Below are 23,745 nucleotides of genomic sequence, written 5' to 3'. Positions count from 1 at the left end.
TTTGACCTTCCAGGAAGAGGGGAGGTGCGCAGGGAGTGTCGGGACCAATGGCAGAGGAACGCTCTAGCGATCAACCAATGGAGGTGGGCGCGGGGCGGGCGCTCGTCGGGGTGGGAAGGCACTCGTTCGGAACTTCCGCCCACGTGGGGAGCGGCCGCGCTGCTGGGCTTAGAGCCTGGAGTTACGGGGCCGGCACCCGAAGGAGCGCCGGGCAGCGGGGCTCCCGAGGAGCCCGAGGTGAGGAAGGCAGGCCTCCCGCCCGGAGAGGCCCCGGGTTGGGGAGGAAGCGATATGCGTTAACCCTGCAGAGGGAGGGATTTCGGGGAGACAGCCCGGGCCCTGCCCTCGCCCTCTGAAGCCTGGAGGCGGGACCTCCGCGGGCCGATCGGCTGGTGTTTGCCGAGCCCCGGGCCTTTGGTGCGAAAGCCCCGGGGGAGGGGCTGCCGGGTCGGGGAAGGGGGAGGGGCGGCTAGGTGACGCGCCTCAGACACTTAACACACTCCCGAAAACTTGGCCGGGTGACCTGGGGCGAGTCAGTTAACTCCAATTGCCCCTCCTTCCTCCCCCCCAAAACTGGAGGGAGGCTCCAACTGCCCCGGCGTCCGGGGCCCTCAGTGGTCGCCTCTGACGTCTGAAGGAGTCCGCGTCTTCACCCCGGCCCCCCCACGCTGCTGTGCGGGGACGAGGCCTGAGCTGAAGGGAGAAAGTCTGAGGATTTCTGACCAGGTTCTTGGGGCTTTTCCCTGTTGTGCAGATGGCGAGGTGTGGGCTGGGGACGGGGCCCGGAATAAGTGGGCTGTGTGGTCAGCCCGGGATCGAGGACGGGGGGGCCTGGATGCTGGCGTCGGGCCGTGGGAGTGGAAGGTCAGATTCATCAGGACAATTCTAGGGGCTGGTTCACTTGAAAAAAGATCTGAGGTTCACGGGCGGGCCTGGGCCAGGTTAAGAGGTGCGCATGGTTGGGAAGGCGGAAGGCACGGATACCGCCTCCTGAGGAGAGATCGTCCCTCTCGGCAGGGGTCACATCCAAGGGCCCTGAGATCGTGCGGTAGGAGAGTATGTTGGAGCGAGCGGGAGTGTTCAGCATGGAGAAGAAAAGACTTTGGGGAATATTAATCGCCGTCTTCAAGTATTTAAAATCATTTCACGTATAAGCTAGGACTTGTTCTACAGCTAGGAGCCGTGGGCATTATCACAGAAACAGAATTGTACTCCAGGAACGAGGAAAAACTTCCCAATTATACTATTCCAAAGTGTCTCAAGAAGTGGCGCGTTCTTCCATGGAGCAAAGGCTGGGTGCCCAGCCATCTGATGTGTTGAAGTGAAGGTTCATGTTTAGGTTATGACCTCTGAAGTCCATTCTGATTCCAAGATTCCTTTATAATGTCGCCCGATGCTTTTATTTTACAGACGAGGAAACATACTTAGAAAGATGAAATGACTTGCCAAAGTAATCATGAAACACAGTTAATTATCAGCAGAGCCTGGGTCTCTTGACTCCCAGTCATCTGCGATGAACTGGGTTCTTGCTGTCTGTACTACTCTTTGATTCATGCCATGTCCTGTCTGGTATTATCATCTTTCCGGCTGCATTTTGTTTTCCTTACCCAGACTATGAGTTGTCCTTCCTTCTCTATCTTCCTGACGCTTTGAGTGCATAATTGAGCTTATAGTGGGGTTTGGTAAATATTGATTGATAGGTTATAGGTAGTAAGTCAAATCACTTTTGGTTTGGTGGTTATGGTGGCATATGTCTTAAAGGAGATAGAGTTTTGAACAGGTGGAAAGGAGAGAAAAATGTGTTTGGGCAGATTGGTTCTTAGCACTCTCTATCTTTCCTGACATGACTGACAGAAAATATAAATACCAGGGGTTTTGTACTCCTGAAATACTAGGGGAAATCTGACGTCTCGCTTCCAACATACACATCTAGCAGGGAAAGAGCATTAGATATGAAGACAGAAGACCTGAGCTTTAAATCCTATTTCTGCAGCAAGGTGTTTGTTGACCTTGAATAAGTCATTCTACTTCTCAGGATCTCTGTATTCTTCTGTGTAAAATGCTGTCATTCAGTGAATGTTCCACTTGTGTACGACACTGTGTATGTGTCACATGTAGTAACTGTTACATAGCTACGCCCTGCTATGGGTGAGAATCTGATTTGTTGAAACTGAAGGAGATGTAAAGATTAAGATACAAAGGTTCTTGTAACGTCAGTCATCAAATAAAAACATTCTGGTACAGAAGAGCACTTTGTCCAGCCATTGGATGGAAAAGTGGCCTGCCTGTGCAATATATATTCAGGACAGGCCAGTTTTTATGGAACTTGCCTCTGGTACATACTTGTCTCTTCCTCAGAAGTATAAAGCTCTTCTACCCCCTGTCCTTCCCTGTTCAGGAGAAAAACAATTAACTCAAGATCTGAATAAGTGTACTTTCTCAGAGGGCTCTGGAGAGAGCAGTAGGAAGAAGGAAGTGCCATTTTTGGAATTTCAGGCACCAGGATAGACAGCTTTGGGCAGGGGGAGAAGCAAATCATACCGTGTCAGTTGCTGATTCTTCTTTCAGGTTGGGCTGATGCTACATGAATTTGTCCATACCTACATGATACAGTAAAACAGCAGGGCCTCAGAAGATCTAAAAGGAGGGAGCAGGGTCATATACAAGGGTCAGATCTGAGTATGAGATCACCTGTTTCTCTGAACACAGGTGATAGAACCCATCATGGAAGACATGGAGTCAGAGGAAAACAAGGATACCCCTCCCTCCAAGAAGCGCCGGATAGGGGCTCAGGATGGGGGACTCCTGCTGCCTGTGGAGCTGAGCCAAGCCCAGCTGTACAAGGAGCCCACAAATGAAGAGCTGAGTCAGATGAAAGAGGCAGAAAACCTCTTCCACTCCAACCTCCTCCGGATGCAGGTCAGGACCCTGGGGAGGGGGGGGGATCCCTGCCTGGGGCAGTAGGAATGGAGGCAGTGATGGAAATGGGTGGGTGAGGCTGAGTAGTTGGGTTCTGCAGGCTCTGAGGCTTCCTGAATTGAAGATTCCCCAGCCCCCTCTAAAGTCCAGTGTGATCTCTTATGATCTCTTAGTGCTTCATTTTCTCAGTTGTGATGCAGAGAGCAGTATGGTGTAAGAGCCTATTGGGAGTCTTGAGACTTGGGTTCCAGTCCTGGCCCCACCACTAAGTCACTGTTTGCCTTTGAAACCATCACCCAACTTCTAAACCTTGGTTTTTTCAGCTGCAAAATGAAATTAACCCTTGCCCTGCCCACTTCACAGGAATGTGGTGATGAAATCTTCTCATTGCAAAAGCACCTGCAGATTAGCATCCACAGGCATTTTGTTGGGTGCTTGGGATACAACAAATACCCTCCTGCCCCCTCACACCCAAAAAGAAAAAGAAAAGAGGAGGAAACAGTTGCTGCCTTCAAGGAGTGTATGTTCTACTGAGATCTTTTAAAGTACTTTGAAAATTGTAAAAGGCTGTAAACACTTTTGGCAGCTTGGTAGCAGTGGATGGAGCCCCGGGGTCGGAGGCAGGGAGACATTTTCTGTGACCCTGGGCACATCAGCTTTCTCAGCTGTAAGATGGCGGTGATAACAGCACCTACCTTGCAGGGTTGTTGTTATGATCAAATGAAATAATATTTGTGAAGCGATCAGTGCAGTGCCTGTCACGTAGTAAGTGACATGTTAATACTTAATTCCTTCCCCTGCCTTGATATTCATTATAGAATGTTAGAGCTGACAAAGATCTTAGTGACCATTACCTCCTGCCCTTAACAGAAGAATCTAGGGCTCAGAGAGGTGAAGAGACCTGCTAGTTAGTGGCAGGAATGAGAGATGAGCCCAAGTGTCCTTTCTCCTAGGCCTGTCTTCTTGCCACTAAATTAGTGGAGGCGTATTTTATCACGTGACATACTTGGCAGAGTGCCAGATAGTTGGCACTGGAGTGGGAATACTTCTCTTTCCCTTGGGTAATAATCTCAGTTTTTTCACCCACCACAGTAATCCTGTTGTCTGCAGGCCCCTTTGGGATGCTTAGATGAGCTGAGACCCTTAGTGCTTTCCTGTTCAAAAAAACAAGGTTTCAGAGAAATCCCCTCCTCACTCCCAGACTTATAAAGGGTGTTTGTTGTTCCCAGTGGATAAACTGAAATTCTGAAATAGGAAGCTCTTTGTTGGGACATACGTAAGAGGAAACTGAACAAGTGTGAGGGGGAGTCAAAATTGGGATTCCCTTTCCCTCCAAGATCTGGGACCTGAGGCTGGAAGAACGTGGGAGGGGGAGGACCCAGTAGGTCTCATTGCCAGTGGCCTCATTGTGACCACTTAAGCTATGGTTTTGATGTATAAGGAGAGCTTTGAAGGCCTCCCTAGTTATTCCACTTCTTCTAGATGGAGGAGCTTTTGAAGGAGGTGAAGCTGAAGGAGAAGAAGCAGCAGCGAATTGATACCTTCCTGCATGAGATTAAGCAACGACTTCTTACTATCCCTTCAACCAAGGTGACTGAGGTGAGTTTGGACCAGTGTGAAGACAGCGGTTGAATGGGATTATCTAGGGTAGGACTTGGGGATTGGAGGATTCCAAATAAGGGGACAGGAAGAGAACCCTTTAAGAACTGAAATTATGACTAGAACGTCTAAATTTCTGGGTCCCCAGAGTCACAAAGATATAGTCACTACTGGTGGGGACAGGGAGGGTGGTGTCCAGGAGCCCTCTCCCTCCCTAGGAGCTCAGCTCAGGAAATAGAGTGTCAAAGGCCTGGAGATAGTAGTATTCTTGAGCTGGTAGCCAGGGTTTCAGCTACAGGGTCCCCAGGGGCTAGAGAAGATGGGATGGTAGCATCAGGGTTTTCGAAACCTGGGGGCTAAGTATAATCCATCTTGTATAATGCTCCCTTCCATATTCAGAGTCTTCTGCCTTTGTCTGTCTCTTGTGTGTGCCCACTCACAGTTTTGAACTTTTTCTTTTTCTTTCCATCTTTCTCTCCCTCTTCTCTTTTTCTTTCTCCCCTGATCTTCCTTCCCAACCTTTCTCCTTTCTCAGATGACAGACCAGTCGTGGCTGCCCAAAGGTGTAAGAGTGCCCTTCATCCAGAAGCCTTATGCTGTGAAAGGTCGCTTCCAGTTCCTGCCTCCCACTCAGGTCACTGTGGTGGGCAGCTACCTGCTCGGAACGTGTGTCCGACCAGAGGTCAATGTGGATGTGGTGTTGACTATGCCAAAGGTAAGGCTTGGGAAGAATCCCAGGCTGGGCCCTAGAATGCTCCTGATTTCCTTTTTAGCCAGGTGCCACCTGCAGAATGGTAGTCCTGAGCTTGGCCCAGCCCGTGTGGGAATGACCTGGGGGAGGAAGAGCCAGATCAGCCTTGTGGAAAGTGCCCCACATTGGGAGCAGCTAATGTGTGTCTGTAAGTAGGTGAATATTTCTCAGCGGTTTCAGTGTTTTGAATGTAGGCTTTAAGGGGGAGTCAAGATCTTAACAGAAACTATTACCTTTCCCAGATCTCTTTAATCTTAATGGCTTCCCTCCATTTTATCCTGTATCTATCTTAAGAATAATTTAGAATTATCTGAATTCTGTCCAGTCCCAGCTTTTGCCAGATGCTTAATGCAGGACTTTGAGTGAATCATTTCACTTCTAGCCCTTTATTTTCTCATTTCTGAAATGGATATACTTCTAGATGCCTTTATCTACCACACAGCTTTTGTGAGGGTTAAACTGAGGCAGTCAGTGTGTGTGAAAAGGATTAGAGAACAGCATGTGATGTGGTCAGTCACCCAGCATTTATTAAACACCTCCATTGTGCCAGGCACTGTGCCAAGCTCTGGGAATGCAAAGAAATCTGAAAAACAAGCTCTGCTCTTAAGGAGGTTACAGTTTAATGGGGGAAACAACATGGGCCTTTGGGCCTAGTCAGGCCTCAGACACAATTAGCTGTGTGATCTTGGACAAGTCACTTCACCTGTTTTTGCCTTAGCTTCCTCAGTTGTAAAATGAGCATAATACCATTATCTACCTCACGAAGTTGTCATGAGCGTCAAATGAGATGATATTTGTACAACCTTATCAGAGTACTTGTCATATTATCAGTGCTGTACTATAAATGTGAGCTTTTTAAAGAATTATTCTTAAGATAGATACAGGATAAAATGGAGGGGAGCCATTAAGATTAAAGAGATCTGGGAAAGGTAATAATTTCTGTAAAGATCTTGACTCCCTCTTAAAGCCTACATTCAGAACATTGAAACCACTATTAGAAAGATTCACCTAATTACTGGCTGTGTGACCTTGGACAAGTCACTTAACCCCAATTGCCCTGCCTTCCCCCCTCCAAAAAAGCCAAAAAAAAAAAAAAAAAAAAAAGAAATATTCACCTATTAAAAGTTATTCACTTCATTCTAATAGATGAGGGTGGGCTATGAATGAGGAGACCCAAGTTCCAGTCTAGATTCTACCACAAATTCGTTTTGTGACCTTGGGCAAATCACTGATTCTCTCTGAGCTTCAGTCTTCCTCTAGTGTGATTGAGTGGGTGTGGCATTACATCCCATACTTGGTTTAAGCAGAAACCTAAGTAACACAACCAGTGAGTGACTGGGGCCTGGCCCTTCAGGCCCTGGCCTGTCACACACTGCTCTCTCCCCGTCATCTACAGGAGATCCTGCAGGACAAGGATGGGCTGAATCAGCGCTACCTGAGAAAGCGTGCCCTCTACACAGCCTATCTCGGCCACCGCTTGTCCCAGGACCCCCTCTTTGGCAGGGTTCGTTTCTCTTACGTAAACGGTTGTCACCTGAAGCCCCTGCTGCTGCTCCGTCCTGCAGGTTTGTGCTGTGAGCAGTGGGATGAGACTGTGCACCTGGAAGGGTGGGTCCCTAGGCTCCCTGTCCAGGACTCTCCTAGGAGGGTGGCCCCCATGCCTGGGCAGCCTCCCGGCCAAGAGGAGATCCAGGATCTCAGTGTCCCCTACCTCTCCTCAGGAAAGGACGAGCGGCTGGTCACTGTGCGTCTGTACCCCTGCCCACCACCAGGCTTCTTCCGTCTGTGCCGCCTACTGCCCTCCAAGAACAATGTCCGTACCGCCTGGTTCTGGGACAAGACTGCCCCAAAGGAGGGTAAGGGCATGAGCAAGGGAGACATTAGGAGAAAAAAGGCACGTCTGGGGGAGGAAGATTGGAAGTAGGTGTGATGCCTGGGGGTGTGATGGGGTGGAGGATTTTTTTTTTTTTGCCTTTTTTGAGGGCAATTGGAGTTAAGTGACTTGCCCAAGGTCACACAGCTAGTTTTGTGTTAAGTGTATGAGGCTAGATTTGAACTCAGGTTCTCCTGACTCCAGGCCAGTGCTCTATTAACTGCGCCATCTAGCCACCTGCTGGGGTAGAGGATTTTGAAGGGAAAAGGGGAATGAGGGAGTCTGGTTCTAATTTACTGTTCTCTCCCTGACTTGACCTCCACCTCAGGTATCCTGGATCCTCCCACCCCTCATTACAACACCTTGCTCCTCTGTGATGAAGTTATGGAATCTCACCTTCACCTTTTGTCAGCCCTGCTTGCCTCCTCCCCTGGCCTTCGGGATGGCATTATTTTGCTTAAAGTCTGGCTGCGGCAGCGGGATCTGGACAAGGTTTGGCCTGGGAATGGGGTGCCCCATTTTTCTCTAGTCCATCTGAAACATTACTCTCGAGGTCTTTCCCTGGGAACCATTCGCTGCCACCATAGCCCTGGATACGTAGACAGTGCCAGGGTTTGGTCCCAGAGTAGAGGGTGTTGAATCTGGATTGTCCTGGGTGGTGGTACCAGGGGGTGCCATTCGTATGCCCTTCTCTTGCCTAGGGTCATTTGGGCTGGACTGAAGGGCTCTTTTGTCCAAGGCCAATCTTTCCATCTTTAAACTTTTCCCTAGGGCGCCGGAGGCTTCAGTGGCTTCATTGTTTCCATGCTGGTGGCCTTCTTAGTGTCTGCTCGAAAAGTCAGCAAGTCTATGAGTGGCTACCAAGTGCTGAGGAATGTTCTACAGTTCCTAGGTGAGATGGAGAGATAGATGAGAGTGGATGAAGAAACTGGGCCTTGGGGCAGATTTCCCCCACCTATTCTATGGGGTGTTACATTGGAGTATTAATTATCAGTCCTGTTCTGTAAGCAAGTAGACTGAGGTCTAGAGAGGAATTGACTTCACAGGTCCAAGAAGGGGAAAGATTTGGCATCTGTCTGAAAGAAAATCTGGGGGTTTCCAATTGGTGACAAGCTCAGCATGAGCCAACAGTGTGATATGGCAGCCAACAAAAGTTAATTCAATCTCAGGCTGCGTTTGGAAGGCAAAGCTTCCAGGAATGAGGAGGTGAGAGGCCCCCTGTGGTCTTGCCTGGCAGATTTGTGTACTCTAGGCACCACATCTTAGAAGGCATGGACAGGGTCCAGAGGACAACAGCAAGAGCAGCAAAGGGCCTTGAGTCAGTGCTGCGTGAGGGGTGATTGGAGGGACAGCAGATGTTTAGCTGGGAAGACAAGGAAGATGTCAATGCTGTCGTCAAGAACTGGAAAGGCCTTCTGCCATGTGGGAGGGGGACTGGGCTACTTCTGTTTGCTTCCAGAGGACAGATCAGGGAGCAACGAAGTAGACTTTGCAATAGACAAATCTAGGCTTTGTGTGAGGAAAAATTTACTAATTAGAATTATCTAAAAACAGAACAGGCTGCCTCTAGAGGTAATGGTTTTCCTCTAGCTGGAGGTCTACAAGCAAGGTTGGGTGACCACCCGTCTGCTGTATCAGAGTTGGGATTCCTTTGGGGGAAGGGTTGGACTGGGTAGTGACTGAGGTCTCTAGTAGCTCAGTGAGGTAGAGGGGGAGGGCAGGGCTGGGAGGAGGTAGGGAGTGGACAGATGGCCTTCCTCCTCACTGCTGAAGGGGTGACCTTTTACACATCTTCCTCTGTCACTCCCAACTCCAGCTACCACGGACCTGACGGTCAATGGCATCAGCTTGTGTCGTAGTGCGGATCCATCTCTGGTTAGTGGGAGCCCTGATGGGAAGGGTGGGGTGATGTTGGGGATTGGAACAAGAGGGATCGGCTGGAGTATAGGGAGAAGGGTCTGGGGGAGGCGTGGTGGAACTGAGGGCCCCTGGCTCGGCCCCCTTTTCTCTCCTTGATCTCTTTGCTTTCTTCTACCCCAGCCAGCCGTGGCTGACTTCCATCAGGCTTTCTCCGTGGTCTTCTTGGATCCTTCAGGTCACCTTAATCTCTGTGCTGATGTCACAGTTCCTACATACCAGCAGGTATCTGCATCTCTTTTCTACTCTGTGTTGAGGACACTAGAGGATGCACAGTCACAGGGTGGAAATGCCAGACTTTCCCCAGGGCCGAGTTCTGTGTCTGCAGTGCCCTTCCAGGTGCTTCAGATCTGGGGAAGCACATAGACGTCGAAGCAGTGCTGGCTTCGGCCCCTTTGCCCGTCCTCCCAAGCTTCCCCTTCTGTTCTTTTCCCTCAGGTGCAGCATGAAGCCCAGCTGTCTATGGCTGTGCTGGATGATAAGACTGTCGATGGGTTCCAGATGACACTCATGACACCCAAACCAATGATCCGAACCTTCGACCATGTTGTCCAGTGAGACAGCGTGGGGGGGGGGGGGGGGGGGACCAGCAGGGTCATGTACCTGATCATGTTCACCTTCGAGTCTGATTTTTCTTTGTCCTTTCTCTTCTTTTTCTTGATCCCTTCCTCTTCCCCAGTATACATCCCCTGATCTGTCTGCATTCTGCCTGCCAAAGGCTGAAGCTATGGTCAGAACTGCAGGACCATGGAGGAGACTACGTGGCTGCCATACTTCCCACCTTGACTGCCCTCCTGGAACGGGGCCTGGGCTCCCGTCTGGCCTTGTTGACCCATTCTCGGGCCCCTGTGCCCCAGGTGAGCAGTGTAATGACCTATAGAGGCTTCCCAAGGGCCCTTGGAGAAGGAATGGGATGATATTGGATAAAGCATTGGAAAAACAGTGGCCTGGGTCTGACCCATAGAGATCCAAGTCATGGTGTTTTTTTGTTTTGTTTTGTTTTGAGAAGGGAAGGTACGCAAAAATTAACCATGTACTAGGACATAAAAACCTCACAATTCAGTGCAGAAAGGCAGAAATAATAAATGCATCCCTCTCAGATCATGATTCAATAAAAATCATATGCCATAAAGGACCATGGAAAGACAAACTAAAAACTAATTGGAAACTAAATAATTTAATCCTAAAGAATGAGTGGGTCAAACAAGAAATCATAGAAACAATCAGTAACTTCATTCAAGAGAATGACAATAATGAGACAACATACCAAAACTTGTGGGATGCAGCAAAGGCAGTTGTTAGAGGAAGTTTTATATCCCTGAGCACATACATGAATAAATTAGAGAAAAGAAGGGTCATTGAATTGGGCATGCAATTGAAAAAGCTAGAAAAAAAACAAATTGAAAATCCCCAATTAAATACTAAATTAGAAATACTGAAAACCAAAGGAGAGATTAATAAAATTGAAATTAAGAAAACCATTAAACTAATAAATAAAACTAAGAGCTGGTTTTATGAAAAAAACCAATAAAATTGATAGACCCTTAGTCAATATGATAAAAAAAAAAGAAAGAAGAAAACCAAATTATGAGTATCAAAAATGAAAAAGGGTGAACCTACCACCAATGAAGAAGAAATTAAAACAATAATTAGGAATTATTTTGCCCAGTTGTATGCACATAAATTTGACAATCTTAGTGAAATGAATGAATATTTACAAAAATATAGGTTGCCGAGATTAACTGAAGAGGAAGTAAATTACTTAAAAAACCCCATCTCAGAAAAAGAAATTGAACAAGTTATCAGTGAACTCCCTAGGAAAAAATCTCCAGGGCCAGATGGATTTACTAGTGAATTCTATCAAACATTTAAAGAACAATTGATTCCAAATACTCTACAAACTATTTGGGAAAATTAGTGAAGATGGAGTCCTACCAAATTCTTTTTATGACACAAATATGGTACTGATACCTAAATCAGGAAGAGATAAAGAAAGAAAATTATAGACCAATCTCCCTCATGAATATAGATGCAAAAATTTTAAATAAAATATTAGCAAAAAGACTACAGCAACTTATCATAAGAATAATACACTTTGATCAGGTAGGATTTATTTCAGGAATGCAAGGATGGTTTAATATTAGGAACACCATCAGTATAATTGATCATATCAACAAGAAAACTAGCAAAAACCACATGATTATCTCAACAGATGCAGAAAAGGCTTTTGACAAAATGCAACATCCATTCCTATTAAAAACACTAGAAAGAATAGGAATAAATGGAGCCTTCCTTAAAATAATAGGTAGCATCTATTTAAAGCCATCAGCAAGTATTATATGTAAAGGGGATAAGCTAGAAGCATTTCCAGGAAGATCAGGGGTGAAACAAGGATGTCCACTATCACCCCTCTTTTTCAATCTGGTACTAGAACTGTTAGCAGTAGCAATTACAGAAGAAAAAGAAATCAAAAGAATCAAATTAGGCAAAGAAGAGACCAAGCTATCACTCTTTGCAGATGATATGATGATATATGTAGAGAATCCTAGAGAATCAAGTTAAAAACTACTGGAGACAATAAATAAATTTGGCAAAGTTGCAGGATATAAAATAAACCCACATAAATCCTTGGCATTCCTGTATATTTCTAATGAAATTCAACAGCAAGAGAAAGATAAATCCCATTTAAAGTTACTGTAGATATAAAATATTTGGGAATCTACCTGCCAAAACAAACCCAAGACCTATATGACCACAACTACAAAATGCTTTTCACACGAATAAAGTCAGATCTAACTAATTGGAAAGACATCAATTGCTCATGGCTGGGTCGAGCTAATATAATAAAAATGACAATTTTACCTAAATTAAATTACATATTTAGTGCCATACCAATCAGTTTACCAAAAAACTACCTTATAGAGCTAGAAAAAACAGTAATAAAATTCATTTGGAAAAACAAAAGGTCCAGAATATCAAGGGAATTAATGAAAAGAAATGCTAGGGAAGGTGGACTAGCCATACCAGATTTTAATTGTATTATAAAACAGCAGTCCTCAAAACTACTTGGTACTGGCTGAGTAGTAGAGCAGTGGATCAATGGAATAGATTAGGCTTCTGTACAAACAAAGCCAATGTAACCAAGATTAAGAGGGAGGTGGGAACAGGAAAATGACAAATGCTGTAGAGGATGTGGGCAAACTGGAACACTAATGCATTGCTGGTGGAGTTGTGAACTGATCCAGGCTTTCTGGAGAGCAAAGGGCTATCAGTAATTTCATACCCTTTGACGCAGCAATACCACTTATAGGGTTGTATCCAAAAGAGAGCAGAGGAGTGGGAAAAAGACCCCATATGTACAAAAATATTTATAGCAGCTCTTTTTGTGGTAGCAAAGAATTGGAAATTAAGGGGGTGCCCATCAATTGGAGAATGGCTGAACAAGTTGTGGTATACGCATGTTATGAAATACTATTGTGCTATAAGAAACGAGGAGCAAATGGACTTCATATTTACCTGGATAGGCTTATACAAACTGATGCTGAGTGAGAAGAGTAGAGCCAGGGGAAATTTGTACACAATTACAGACACAACATATGTGTGACCAACAACTTTGATAGACTGGACTCTTCTCAGCAATGCAGTGATACAAGTCAAACCTAAAAGACTCATGATGGAGAGAGATATTTACATCCAGAGAAAGAACTGAGATTGAACCCACATTGAAGCAAACTACCTGCCCTTTTTTGTTTTCTTGTTTGGTTTTGTTTCTTCTTTCCCATTAAAAAGAAAATTTTTTTTTTTAAAGCAATTGGGATTAAGTAACTTGCTCAAGGTTACACGGCCAAGTGTTTCTGGGAGGGTGCTAAGTGTCTGAGCCCAGATTCGATCCCAGATCATCCCGACACTGGGGCCGGTGCTCTTACTTGCTGTGCTACCTGGCCGCCCCCCTCTTTCCCATTCCTCATTCCATCTGATACAATCCTTCTTTATAACCTGACTAATGCCTGATGTGAAAGTATTTGCAGATACTATACTTGATTGTATGCCGCCATGGGGGGGCGAGGGGGGAGGGAGAGAAAATGTGAAACTGAAGGAATTCTGGTAATGAATCTTGTAAACTAAAAGTAAACAAATTAGTAAAGACAAAAAGAAGGGAAGGTAAGAGCAGTTGGGGTTGTGACTTGCCCAAGGTCACATGGCTAGTTTTGTGTTAAGTGTCTGAGGCCCGACTTGAACTCAGGTCCTCCTGATTCCAGGGCCAGTGCTCTGTTCACTGCCCCACCTAGCTGCCCAGTCATGTGTTTCTTCTCTCCTCTTCTTTATATACCCCTCACTACAGTGGGACATCAACCAGAAGCCCCCAAAGCACAAGGACCGGGGTGCCTTGTCATTGGGATTACTACTCCGACCTGAGGGACTAGTCAGTGTTCTAGAGATGGGACCTGAAGCTGATCTTCCAGAGGTGAGAAGCCCAGAGCCCTGGGGAAATCTGAGGACAAGGGCAGGAGGAAGGGGGAGATGGGGATCCTGCCCTTGGGAACTCTGATCTTATTAGGGAGCCTGTCCAGTTAAGGCTTATAGAGATTTACTCTTTTAGCCCATTTCAAAGAAAAGAAAGCGCTACTTGGTGATATTTCCCCTGATCTCTTCTCTCTCTGTTCTTCCCCTTCCCTGCTCCAGGCTGCTGACTTCCGCCAGTTCTGGGGTTCACGATCAGAGCTAAGGCGTTTCCAGGATGGATCGATCCGGGAGGCTGTTCTTTGGAAGGCTGAATCCATGGCTGAGAAACGCCTCCTACCCCATCAGGTGATCACTCACCTCTTAAAACTGTGAGTGTCCTTTGAAGACTGCTGCTGCTTGAACGGGTCTTAGATCAATTAATCCAGCGTCTTTAGTTGATTAGCTTAAACTCATACAGCTACCAGAACTAGAGACCAGGTCTCCCGACTCAGTCCAGTGCTTGGAAGACTAGAATGCCATTTACCTCCAGCTGCTCCTCCTGTCTCCCCTCAATCCCAGGTTGTGGTGGGGGTGAGGGTGAGTGGGTCCCACGCTCCAGGAGACTTGCTCTGCCTTGGGGGGTGGGGTCAGCTCTCCTTTTTTCCTCCTTTCGATCCATTTCCCCAGCCATAGTCTTTCTGACCAGTAAAACTTAGGAGTTGGAGAGAACTGACCTTAGGGTTTATCTGTCATCTTCCTTCTAATTTGGGAATCCCCTCTGTCATGTCCTTAACAGACATCCACCTTCTCTTCTCTAGTTCTGTCCTCAAGGAGCTCAGCTTAGTGGAGGGGCACTCCCAAAGCCCACTCTCCCCCATGTCCCTGCAGACAGGAGGCTGCAGCTCTCGCTCTGCCTTAGGCTTTAGTTTGATGAATTTTTAAGCGTCTTGTGTATGCCAAGTCTCTCCTCAGTCTTCTCTCCCTCTAGAATTCTGTAATCTTTATGTGACTGGGCTCTGAGGCATCTCTCCCTCTCCTCTGGATGTATTGTTACAGAGACACTGAACAGAGCTGCAGTTTCTTTATCTGTAAAATGGGGCTATTAATATCTGCAGTCCCCATCTCTGTGGATTTATTACCAGGAGAGTTCTTGGCATCTTGTAAAAGTACCATCCATGAAATGTGAACTAAAAATGGTAATACAGGGTGTCCCCAAAATCTTAGTGTGGTTTTAAGCTTTAAATAATTTAAGCTATTAATAATTCAGTAGCTCTAATAACTAAAAATTTCACTAAAAGTTTGGGGACTCTAGTAAGACATGAAGCATAGAGTGGTTAGAGGTCTCTGTTCTAAGAGATGGAAAACCTGGGTTCAAGTTCTGCAGCTGGCATCCTGGCTGGGTGACCGTGGGGCAAGGTAACATCTCAGGGCCTCAGCTCTTCTCGAAGACTCTTGGGATGCAGATATTGGGGGAACTGCATGGATGGGGGGCCACCTCCTGGGGAGTTTTGTATGGTAACAACATGATGGGTCTGTGCTACAATGATGTAACAGGAAGAATAATGCCTCCCAAGAGTGAATTTGCTTTGCTTGGTAGCTGCATAGGGCTGCTGGCAATCTTCTGTCTCTTTTTCCTTCCCAGCCATGCAGGTATACCCGAGTCCTACATCTCTTATGTGGGGGGCTCCCTGGACCCTCTGATCAGAGCCCCCAAAGAGGTGAGCTCCTAGGATTGTGGGGGGGGTGTAACACTGCCCTGGGGGATGGTACTCAGTCTGGTTAGTATGTGACCTGCTTTTTTAAAAAAAAAGTGGCTTTCCATTGTAGAAGGGAATGTCTGATGCCCATGGGCACCTGGGAGAGGTGTAGTTTCTAAGGTGCCCTGTAGATGGTGCAGTGACACCACCAAAGCTTCCACTGGGGCCCTAAGATACTGGGACAGTTGCAGACAAGCTGCTGGGGACCCGGAGGGAGGCAGGCGGCAGTGGCCCTGCTCGGGCCTCCAGGCAGGCCTGCTGGTGCTCTTGGGGAGCACATGGTCAGAGAGTGAGACACAATGCTGCTGCTCGGGTCAGTGGCACAAGTGTCAGGTGCCTGGTTGGTTTAATGGTAGTTTCCCCTGGCAGGCTCACAGCACGGGTGAGGAGGCTCTGGCAATGGTGGTGCGTGCCTATGACCAGCTGAGCCGCCAGCTGTGGGGCCTCAAAGGGCTGCCCCTGACTGTCACCTCTGTTCAGGGAGCTCATGCTGCCCTGCGCTATACTGAAGTGAGTATCCTGGGGCCTGGGGCTGGCCCCTTTTCCACTCTCCTTTATCCCTGGCCCTGCTGGCTGCCAGCCCTGACACAAAAATCCCCTCAGATCAATACATTCTCTGTCTAGGTGTTCTCCCCTGTTCCTGTATGGCTTGATTCCACATTCCACGATCACCTGGAAAAGCGGGAGGCACTGGTGCCTCGGCCCAGCAAGCCGTGCCCAGCCTTTGTGGATCCCATCAATGGTACTCCTGGGGGTGTAGGGACACAGAGTACCCCAAGTGAGGTAGTCTGGGGGTGGGCCAGGTGGTGAAATGAGGACTCTCAGGCTCCAACCAGATTGTCAGCCCCTCCTCTCGGTCTTCTCTGAAGTGGTGTGTCACCTCGAGGGCAGTGGACAGTGGCCCCAGGATGCGGATGCCATACAGCGAGTTAGAGCTGCCTTCCAGTTGCGCCTGGCAGAGCTGCTGAGTCAGGAGCATGGCCTCCGGTGTTCAGCTAAGGCCTCCCACACTGATGTCTACAAGGTAGTGATGTGGTCAGAGCAAGTGTGTGAGTCTTGGGGGGTTGGAAGGGGAAAGGTCACTGAGCTGGAGGTGTGGTTTCTAGTCCTGACTCTGCCCTTGGTTGTGTGAACTTAGGATAAGTCATTGACTCTTCATCTCTAGACCAGATAGCCTCTAACACGAGGGTTGGCCCAGCTTTAACATTCTATGTCAGAGGGCACTGGGGCCCAAGTTGGAAGACTCTCATCACCGCATCTCTCTCCCCAATTCCTCAGGACGGTTATGTTTTCCGAGTCCGGGTGGCATACCATCGGGAACCCCAAATCCTGAAGGAATCCTGTACCCCAGGAGGAATGATCACGCTGAGGGATACACCTGCCTCACTTCTCCTAGATCGGGACACCCGGCAGCGGCCCCAGCTCACTAGTGCCTTGCATGGGTGAGGGACTTGGAGGGGTAAGGGGAGGGTTTGCAAATTTGAGTCATCTTCCTTCTTTAACTACCTAATCTCATCTTTCCCTCTGGAATGGAATCTGGATGCTTGAGTCCCAAACCCTTTCCTGATAGCTGTTTCACCCTCATCCCTGCCTTTGGCTGGATCCCTGGACTTATGGCTGTCATCTACACTCTCCTCCCCCTGGTTTGGGCAACTGGTTCCTATTCCTATTTCCCTTTTCCAGGCTGAGTACCCAGTTGCCAGGGACTTAGTCCTACTTTCCCTACTCCCCCCCCCCCCCCCCCCCCTAGGCCCCAACCCCCCCCCCCCCAGCCCCCCCCCTTCTTCCTAGGCTCCAACAGCAGCACTCAGCTTTCTCTGGTGTGGCCCGTCTGGCGAAGCGCTGGGTTCGGGCCCAGCTTCTCAGTGATGGACTGACGGAGGAGAGCTTGGACCTGCTGGCTGCCTCTCTCTTCCTGCATCCTGCCCCTTTCACTCCCCCCAGGTGAGCTCCCTTCCTTCCATCCCAGCCTTTTCTGTATCCCTATCCCTTGGACTGGGAACATCTTCATTGGGTGTAACCTGAGCCCATTCTTCTACGTCAGCATATTCTCTATAGAGGTGGAAGTCAGGTAAGGAAGGACAAGACCAGGGGATCCTTCCCTAAGGAGTCTGGGCCCCTTTGATTTGTGTGGGTGTTTGTCCGGGGTTGGGGGCTGCTGTAAGTATCAGCCAGAGCTAGAGGAAACCTTGTCCCAGTTCTCTGCTCTTTCTCAGAGTTCCTTTTTCCTCAGCTCCCCCCAGGTTGGCTTTCTCCGGTTCTTATCCCTGCTGTCCACTTTTGATTGGAAAAATAATCCCCTTATTGTCAACCTCAATGGCAAACTCACAGGTGAGTAAAGGGGAGCTGTTCCAGGCTTATTTGTGAGAAGCTCGTGGAGGAGAAGGGCTTTGGCTTTGGCTGGATGGATTGCCCTGGAAGGTGAAGCTCTCTCTACTAGTGACCGTAGGAAGCAGTTGAGAAGGAATCTCTTCCAATCCGTGCATCAATAAGCTTTTGCTTGTCCTGCTTACTCTCCCTCCTCCCTTCTCCTGCTCTTCAGAAGGTTATGGTCCAAGTAGGAATGAAAAGATGCCTGAAATAATAATAAAATAATAAGACTGCACGGCCCAAGGATAAACCAGGTGGCTCAGCTTCTTTAATTCTGGGGCTGTTGAAGGAAGGAGGCCTTCGCTGTGGGCTGGAGTGGTGAAGATAAGCTTTGTGGGGGAAGTCAAGTTCGAGTTTCTACTTGAAGTAAGGGAAGACAGTTTCCATAGGCAGAGAGGGAGAGCGGATTTTTGGCAGGAAGAAAAGCATGAGTGGGTGATAAAAATAGGTTGGGGTGAGATTGTGGGGGCTCCTTGAATTTTAACTTAAGAAGTTTGTATTTTATCCTGTAGTCATGGAGGGGGCGGTGGTCACCGAAAGCCCTAGAGCAGGATGGATGACTAGGCTAGAAGCTGGATCTAAGGGAGTGCTGGGGAAAGGGCAGCCCCTCTCTGTTGTGGGAAGATAGGGGTGAGATGACCTTGGCTGGGCAGCTTGCCCAGACCTGCGAGGTGAGATGTGTGCTGTGCAGTAACCAGAACTCCCTGGATTGGGGAGGGGCTTCTAATCCCCATTGTTGGGCAGGGTAGGGGGGAGGCAGGCTTAGTGTCAGCTTCCTAATTCCCCAGGTGTGTGTGCACATGTGGGAGCATAGGGTTGCCTCTACCTGTACTGGCAGATATCACCTGGAATGGGAGGAGGAGGAGATTGGTTAGCTCCAGGGGACCTTTAGGGCCTTTTCCTTACATAGTCTGGGACAGAGGGAGGAAAATCAGCCTGAGTGACTGAGACTGTTGAAGTCCTAGACCTAGAGGCAGGACTCTGGGTCTGCCGTGAGGACTCTGCTGAACTTCCCACCCGAGTGCCATTCTTTTAGGGGTAGTGGGGAAGACGGAAATGTCTGTGTCTGTGTCTGAAAAGGGAAATAGCTCTTCCCTGGTTATCTCTCCATATACCTGCCCCCCACACAGCTAGGCTTCTGATAAGTCTAGTTTTGATGAGATGAACATTGTATTAGAGAATAACAGATAGTCCATACAGCTTTGAAAGTTACATTTTCGTTTTATTAGATACTTAAAAGCAAGCTTTACATAAGGGACTCGCAATTTCAAGTATATTCTTTTCTGCAGTGTGTATGGAAATGCTTGTTTTATATGGTTGCTAAGTTTAGACTTGTATGCGTGTGTGTTTACATATATACACGTGTATATATACACACATGTACATACACACATACATAAATACATATGTACATTTATAAAATTATGGTGAGGGCAGCAAGGCATCTGGAGCCGGGTTGGGTTGGGTAGTAGAGATTCTGACAGCCAAGTCCTCTATCCCCAGCTGAGGACCAAGCAGAGATTCATAGCCACTTCCTAGAATCTCGAATCCGCCTTCCTGTCATGGTCATTGCCACACCCCAAGACCGAAACCACTCCTTGTGGACGAAGGACAAACCCTCAGCTCAGGTAAATAGCCCTCAATCCCACAGTCTCCAGGCAGACCTGTACTTTTGGCCAAATTTGCTACTCTCTACTGTCAAGGAAGGGAAAGGGGGAGGTGGATATCTGCCAGTTATTGGCTGTTTGGTGGTAGGAGGTGGAGTGGGGCATCTCTGGGCCTGACATATCTTTTCCTCCAGATCCTGCATCACCTTGTGAACCTGGCAGCTAAAGCCTTGCCAATCCTAGAGAAGCACTTGATGGATCCTTCTGAGTCTGGAGATATCAGGGTGAGATAGCTGTGGTGAAGAGATTGGTGTGAGGTTCCTTTTTATTTAAAGCATTTAAAAAACCAGTCTGTCTCTCTCACTACCTTCCCCCGCCCCCCAATTGAGCTAAAAAACCAAGTCTTTTAATATACATCTATTTAGTCTAAGAAAACAGATCCCCCCTTTAGCCACATCCAGCAGCGTATGTCTCTGCACTTTAAGTTCATTACCTGTCAGGCAGTAGGTGGCATTTTCATCTTCATTCTTCTGGACTCTTTGTTTATCATCATGTTGATCGGCATTCCAGAGTTTTCCAGTTGTTTTTCTCTATGACGTTATCTCTGCCTGATTTGTTGTGGCTCTGCTCACGCCTCTGCACATTCATAAACCAGTTTTGTCTGAAACTGTCCATTTCACTGCTTCTTAGAGCGTGATGTATTCCATTATATCCACATGCCATAGTTTGTTTAGCTGTTCCCCAGGAGAAGGCTTTCTTAGTTTCCAATTTCTGGCTACTGTGAAAAGAGGCACTATAAGTACATTTGTACGTGCATATCCTTTCCCTCTGTCTTCGCCTTCTTTGGGGTAGGGATAGGCCTAGTAGTCGTAGAACTGGGTCAGAGGGCATGCACAGTTTGGCAAATGTCCTTCCAGAGTGCCCTCCAGAATGACTGGACCAGTTCCCAGATGCACCGGCTGTGCCCTCGTGTGCCTGTTTCTGCACAGAGCCCACTGACATTTGTTGTCTTGTCCCTTCTGTTATCGTGGCCAGTCTGATGGGTGGTTCTGTAGAACGGTGTGAGGGATGAAAAGATGAGGTGGGGGGGGACCTGGAAACTTAGGGGTCAGGCCAAACCCTCCTTCTTTTTTTTAAAGCAATTGGGGTTAAGTAACTTGCCCAAGGTCACACAGCCAGTTATTTCTGGGTGTGGTGCTGAGTGTCTGAGCCCGGGATTCGATCTCTGGGTCATCCCGACACTGGAGCCGGTGCTCTTACTCGCTGAGCCACCTGGCCACCCCCAAACCCTTATTTTATAGTGGAGGAAACTTCGACCCAGATAGTTGTGATGAACCTGGAGTCCTAGTATCCTGACCCTGCCCTTGGCCCTCTACACAGAAATGTTTGTTGTTTTTCAAAGGAGCCTGGGTTCTCATTCTGGCTCTGTTGCTGTCTGTTTTCTTCACCAATAAGTAAAATGAAAAGGACTAGGCTAGATCCAGCCAGTCCTGACCATCCGATTCTGTGATCTAAGATGCTGTCATTCCTGACTCAGCCAGCTGTTAGGGGACCTCAGAAGAATCAGTTCACGGCTTGGGGCCTCGGTTTCCCCCTTGGCCAAATGGGGATCATACTCGCCTTGCCTGTTTCCTAGGGTCTCCTGTGTTGTCTAGGTGTGTGATGGCACTGTCCTGGAATGGGATTAGCGGGGAGGGGCATCTCTACTTACCCTTGCCCACAACTGCCTTCCAGATGGTATTCCGGCCAGCCCTGGATGTCTGTGATGTGCTGATCCACCTGAATCCCCGGCATATCCCCCGGCACCGAGAGGCCGTGGACCTACCGGCCGCCTCCTTCAGCAGAGGCCTCCTTCAGAAGGCTGGCCCCTCCTCCCAGCTGCCCGTACTCTCCTATGACCCCCCGAGCCTCTACCTCAGTCAGCTCAGAGTAAGTTCCTCACCCCTCACTCCTCTCCTAGGTTGGACTTGACCTCTGCTCTGGCCTCCGCAATCCCAGGGTAGCAGCTGACTCCAAGACCTCCCTCTTTGTGCTGAGGTCTTCATCATTCCTGATTTCCCCTCATTCCTTCTCTCCCTCATCTCTCCTCTTTTCTGCTTCTCTCTCTACATCCCTTTACTCCTTTTTCTTTGTCCCCTCCCTTTGTCATTCCCCTAAGAGCAGATTTCTCTATCCCATGGGGAAAGGCAGGGCCAACAGATGCTCTTGGCATGCTCACAGGAAGTTTTGAGAGAAGAATTTGAGGTATTGAAGGGAGAAGAGAAAAGTGGGAGAGGGTGAGGCTTGTGGGTTCAGGGGTGAGGGCAGTAGGGAAGACTTTGCCTTCTCCTTCACAGGGTCAGAGGGTTGGGAGGAAGCTCAGGCACCATCTACTCCAGCCCTTTCCCTGTGACTGGGTCAGGCATTTCTGAGGCTCTAATTGAAGGAGTCGCCAGTCATCCCCACTTGGGCTGTGGCTTTGTCCCCTTCTTCCAGCCTCACCCTTTTCAGCAGAAGGACTGTGCAAGAAAGGACCCTAGATTGACAGTCAGGAAACCCGGGTTTGAATCCTGGCTTTACCAACAACTCCCTGTTACTTTCCTTCTTTAGACTTCAGTTTCCCTTCTCAAATGAAGAGACTGATCCTATTCAGATGTCTACTTATTACCTGTGAAACACAGCTAGTAAGAGTCTGAGGCCAGATTAGAACTCTCATCTTCCTGACTCCAGACCTGACAATCTATCCACTGCATCAGTTAGGCGCTCCTAGAAATAAGCAGTAGAGGTGGTGAAAAGAATCAGCAGTGTCATGGTATAGAAGGGTGCTGGGCTTGGAGTCAGGAGAACGTCTCTGCCGTCATCGCCCGTCTTCTCTCCTTCAGGCAACTCTAGGACTTATCTCTTCCTTCACTGACAGCTGTCAGTCTCTGTGGAGAGTTACTTCTTATGCCAGTAGCTCCCTGTGCTGCCAAAATGACAGATCTTTTTTAAGTATCCCGTGTTTCCAATGGATTTTGAGCTGCATTTGAAGAGGGTTCCAATGTTGTTGAAATCATACAAGGAAGTTAAAAGAGCTTTAGTGTGAAAAGTTTGGGAAGAAGGCATTCAAGTGAGTGTTCGTCCCAGCCTGAGGGCTGTGGATGCAAGTCTAGGGAGGTGATTGGGGCCCGGCTTCTGATGCAGTCTGACGTGTTGCCCTCTTTCCCCAGAAGGCCTTTGGAGACTTGGCACTGTTTTTTTATGATCAGCATGGTGGAGAAGTGATTGGTGTCTTATGGAGGCCTGATGGCTTCCAGCCACAACCCTTCAAGGTGAGGGGATGGGGAAAGGTGTACCTCAGTATCTGGGTATGCATGAGTCTGTAGGCGCTTGTACTGCTGGGAGGAGTGGCCCCTGAAAGATAAAGGGAGAATAGAATGTTGCCTTCTGTCCTGGGATCATCTTTCACCATGGATAATTTCCCAGCTTTCTGCAGTGATGGCTCCCCCTTCTGCCCATCCCCTTCTCCAGGCTTGGTTCCTACGTTCACCCTTTAATCCTGGGTTTGCCTTTGTTCTGTCCCTTTCCCTCTTCTCTACCCTATAGGCCACCAGTGTGCAAGGGAGGATGGTGGTGTCACAGGGTGGAGATCTCATGACAGTGCCCAACGTGGAGGCCATTTTGGAGGATTTTGCCATCCTGGGCAAAGGTCTTGTACAAACTGTGGAAGCCCGGAGTGAGAAGTGGACAGTGTGACCTCAGATTCCAGCTGGACTGTAGCCCCAGAGGATGGGGGAAGGTGGAGGCAGACGTCTCTGGAACCATGACCGGCCAGCACTCTCTCCCCATTACAAGCTGCGGCTGTTTCCTGACAGCCTGCTTCTGCGTTTGCCCTCCTGAAACCCAAGGATCTGGGGAAGGGGCAAGAGTAGCAGTTCTTAATCTGGGGACCATGAAATGAATTGTTTGTTCCTTTTTTAAAAAAACATTTTCATAATTATTTCAGTATTACTCATTTCCTTTAAAATTCTGTGTTCTGTGTAATGCATTTTAAAACCGTCTAAGAAGAAGAGTCCATAGGCTTGACCAGACTGCCCATGGGGTCCATGACATAAAAAAGATGAAACCTAAGCTTCTGTTCCAGCTGTTACAGATGGACCATAGGAGGTGCTATGGTATTGGAGTCAGAAGATCCGGGTTCAAATTCTGCTTCTGACACTACCTGTGTTACCTTGGGCAAGCGCCGTAACTTTGTAACTTCGCAGGGCCTTGGTTTCCTTTGACTGTAAAGTGATGCTGTTGGGCTAAGGTCCAAGGTCCCTTCCAGCACGAAATCTCTCATCTTGATTTTTGTTCCCACCCTGAATTTCTTTTCAGGGCTTGAGCCCCCCCTCCTGAAGTTATTTCCACCAGAGGAACATGGCTCAGGAGACCAGAGTCCCGTGGCTTAGAGTTTGAGCAGTGAGGCCAATGTCTTCTGTCTTTCTGGGTTGTCACAGACCAGAGATCTTACTCTTTTGGGTCTAGCCTCATTGACTGCCCCAGCCTTAA

General features: G+C 48.1%; 1 protein-coding gene across 1 annotated transcript; it reads left to right on the top strand.

Moving 5' to 3' along the window:
- Positions 1-123: 123 nt before the first annotated feature.
- Positions 124-23,221, top strand: NOL6 (nucleolar protein 6). Its single transcript, XM_069087949.1, has 26 exons — positions 124-237; positions 2,710-2,919; positions 4,402-4,518; positions 5,054-5,233; positions 6,666-6,834; positions 6,991-7,125; positions 7,471-7,634; positions 7,914-8,034; positions 8,959-9,017; positions 9,183-9,284; positions 9,498-9,613; positions 9,739-9,916; positions 13,402-13,524; positions 13,743-13,891; positions 15,145-15,220; positions 15,629-15,769; positions 15,884-16,001; positions 16,129-16,283; positions 16,538-16,701; positions 17,051-17,203; positions 17,493-17,590; positions 19,133-19,257; positions 19,431-19,520; positions 20,971-21,165; positions 22,425-22,526; positions 22,801-23,221. Exons 2-26 carry the CDS (start codon positions 2,725-2,727, stop codon positions 22,948-22,950), a joined length of 3,375 nt encoding a protein of 1,124 aa, XP_068944050.1. The 5' UTR covers positions 124-237; positions 2,710-2,724; the 3' UTR covers positions 22,951-23,221.
- Positions 23,222-23,745: the final 524 nt, after the last annotated feature.

This window comes from Petaurus breviceps, unplaced genomic scaffold, assembly GCF_028583685.1.
Source record: "Petaurus breviceps papuanus isolate PSGF00001 unplaced genomic scaffold, PetGlider_PUasm1.0 183, whole genome shotgun sequence".
Lineage (NCBI taxonomy): Eukaryota > Metazoa > Chordata > Mammalia > Diprotodontia > Petauridae > Petaurus > Petaurus breviceps.
The sequence above is the reverse complement of the archived record's forward strand: the minus strand, read 5'-3'. Positions and strand labels throughout refer to the sequence as shown.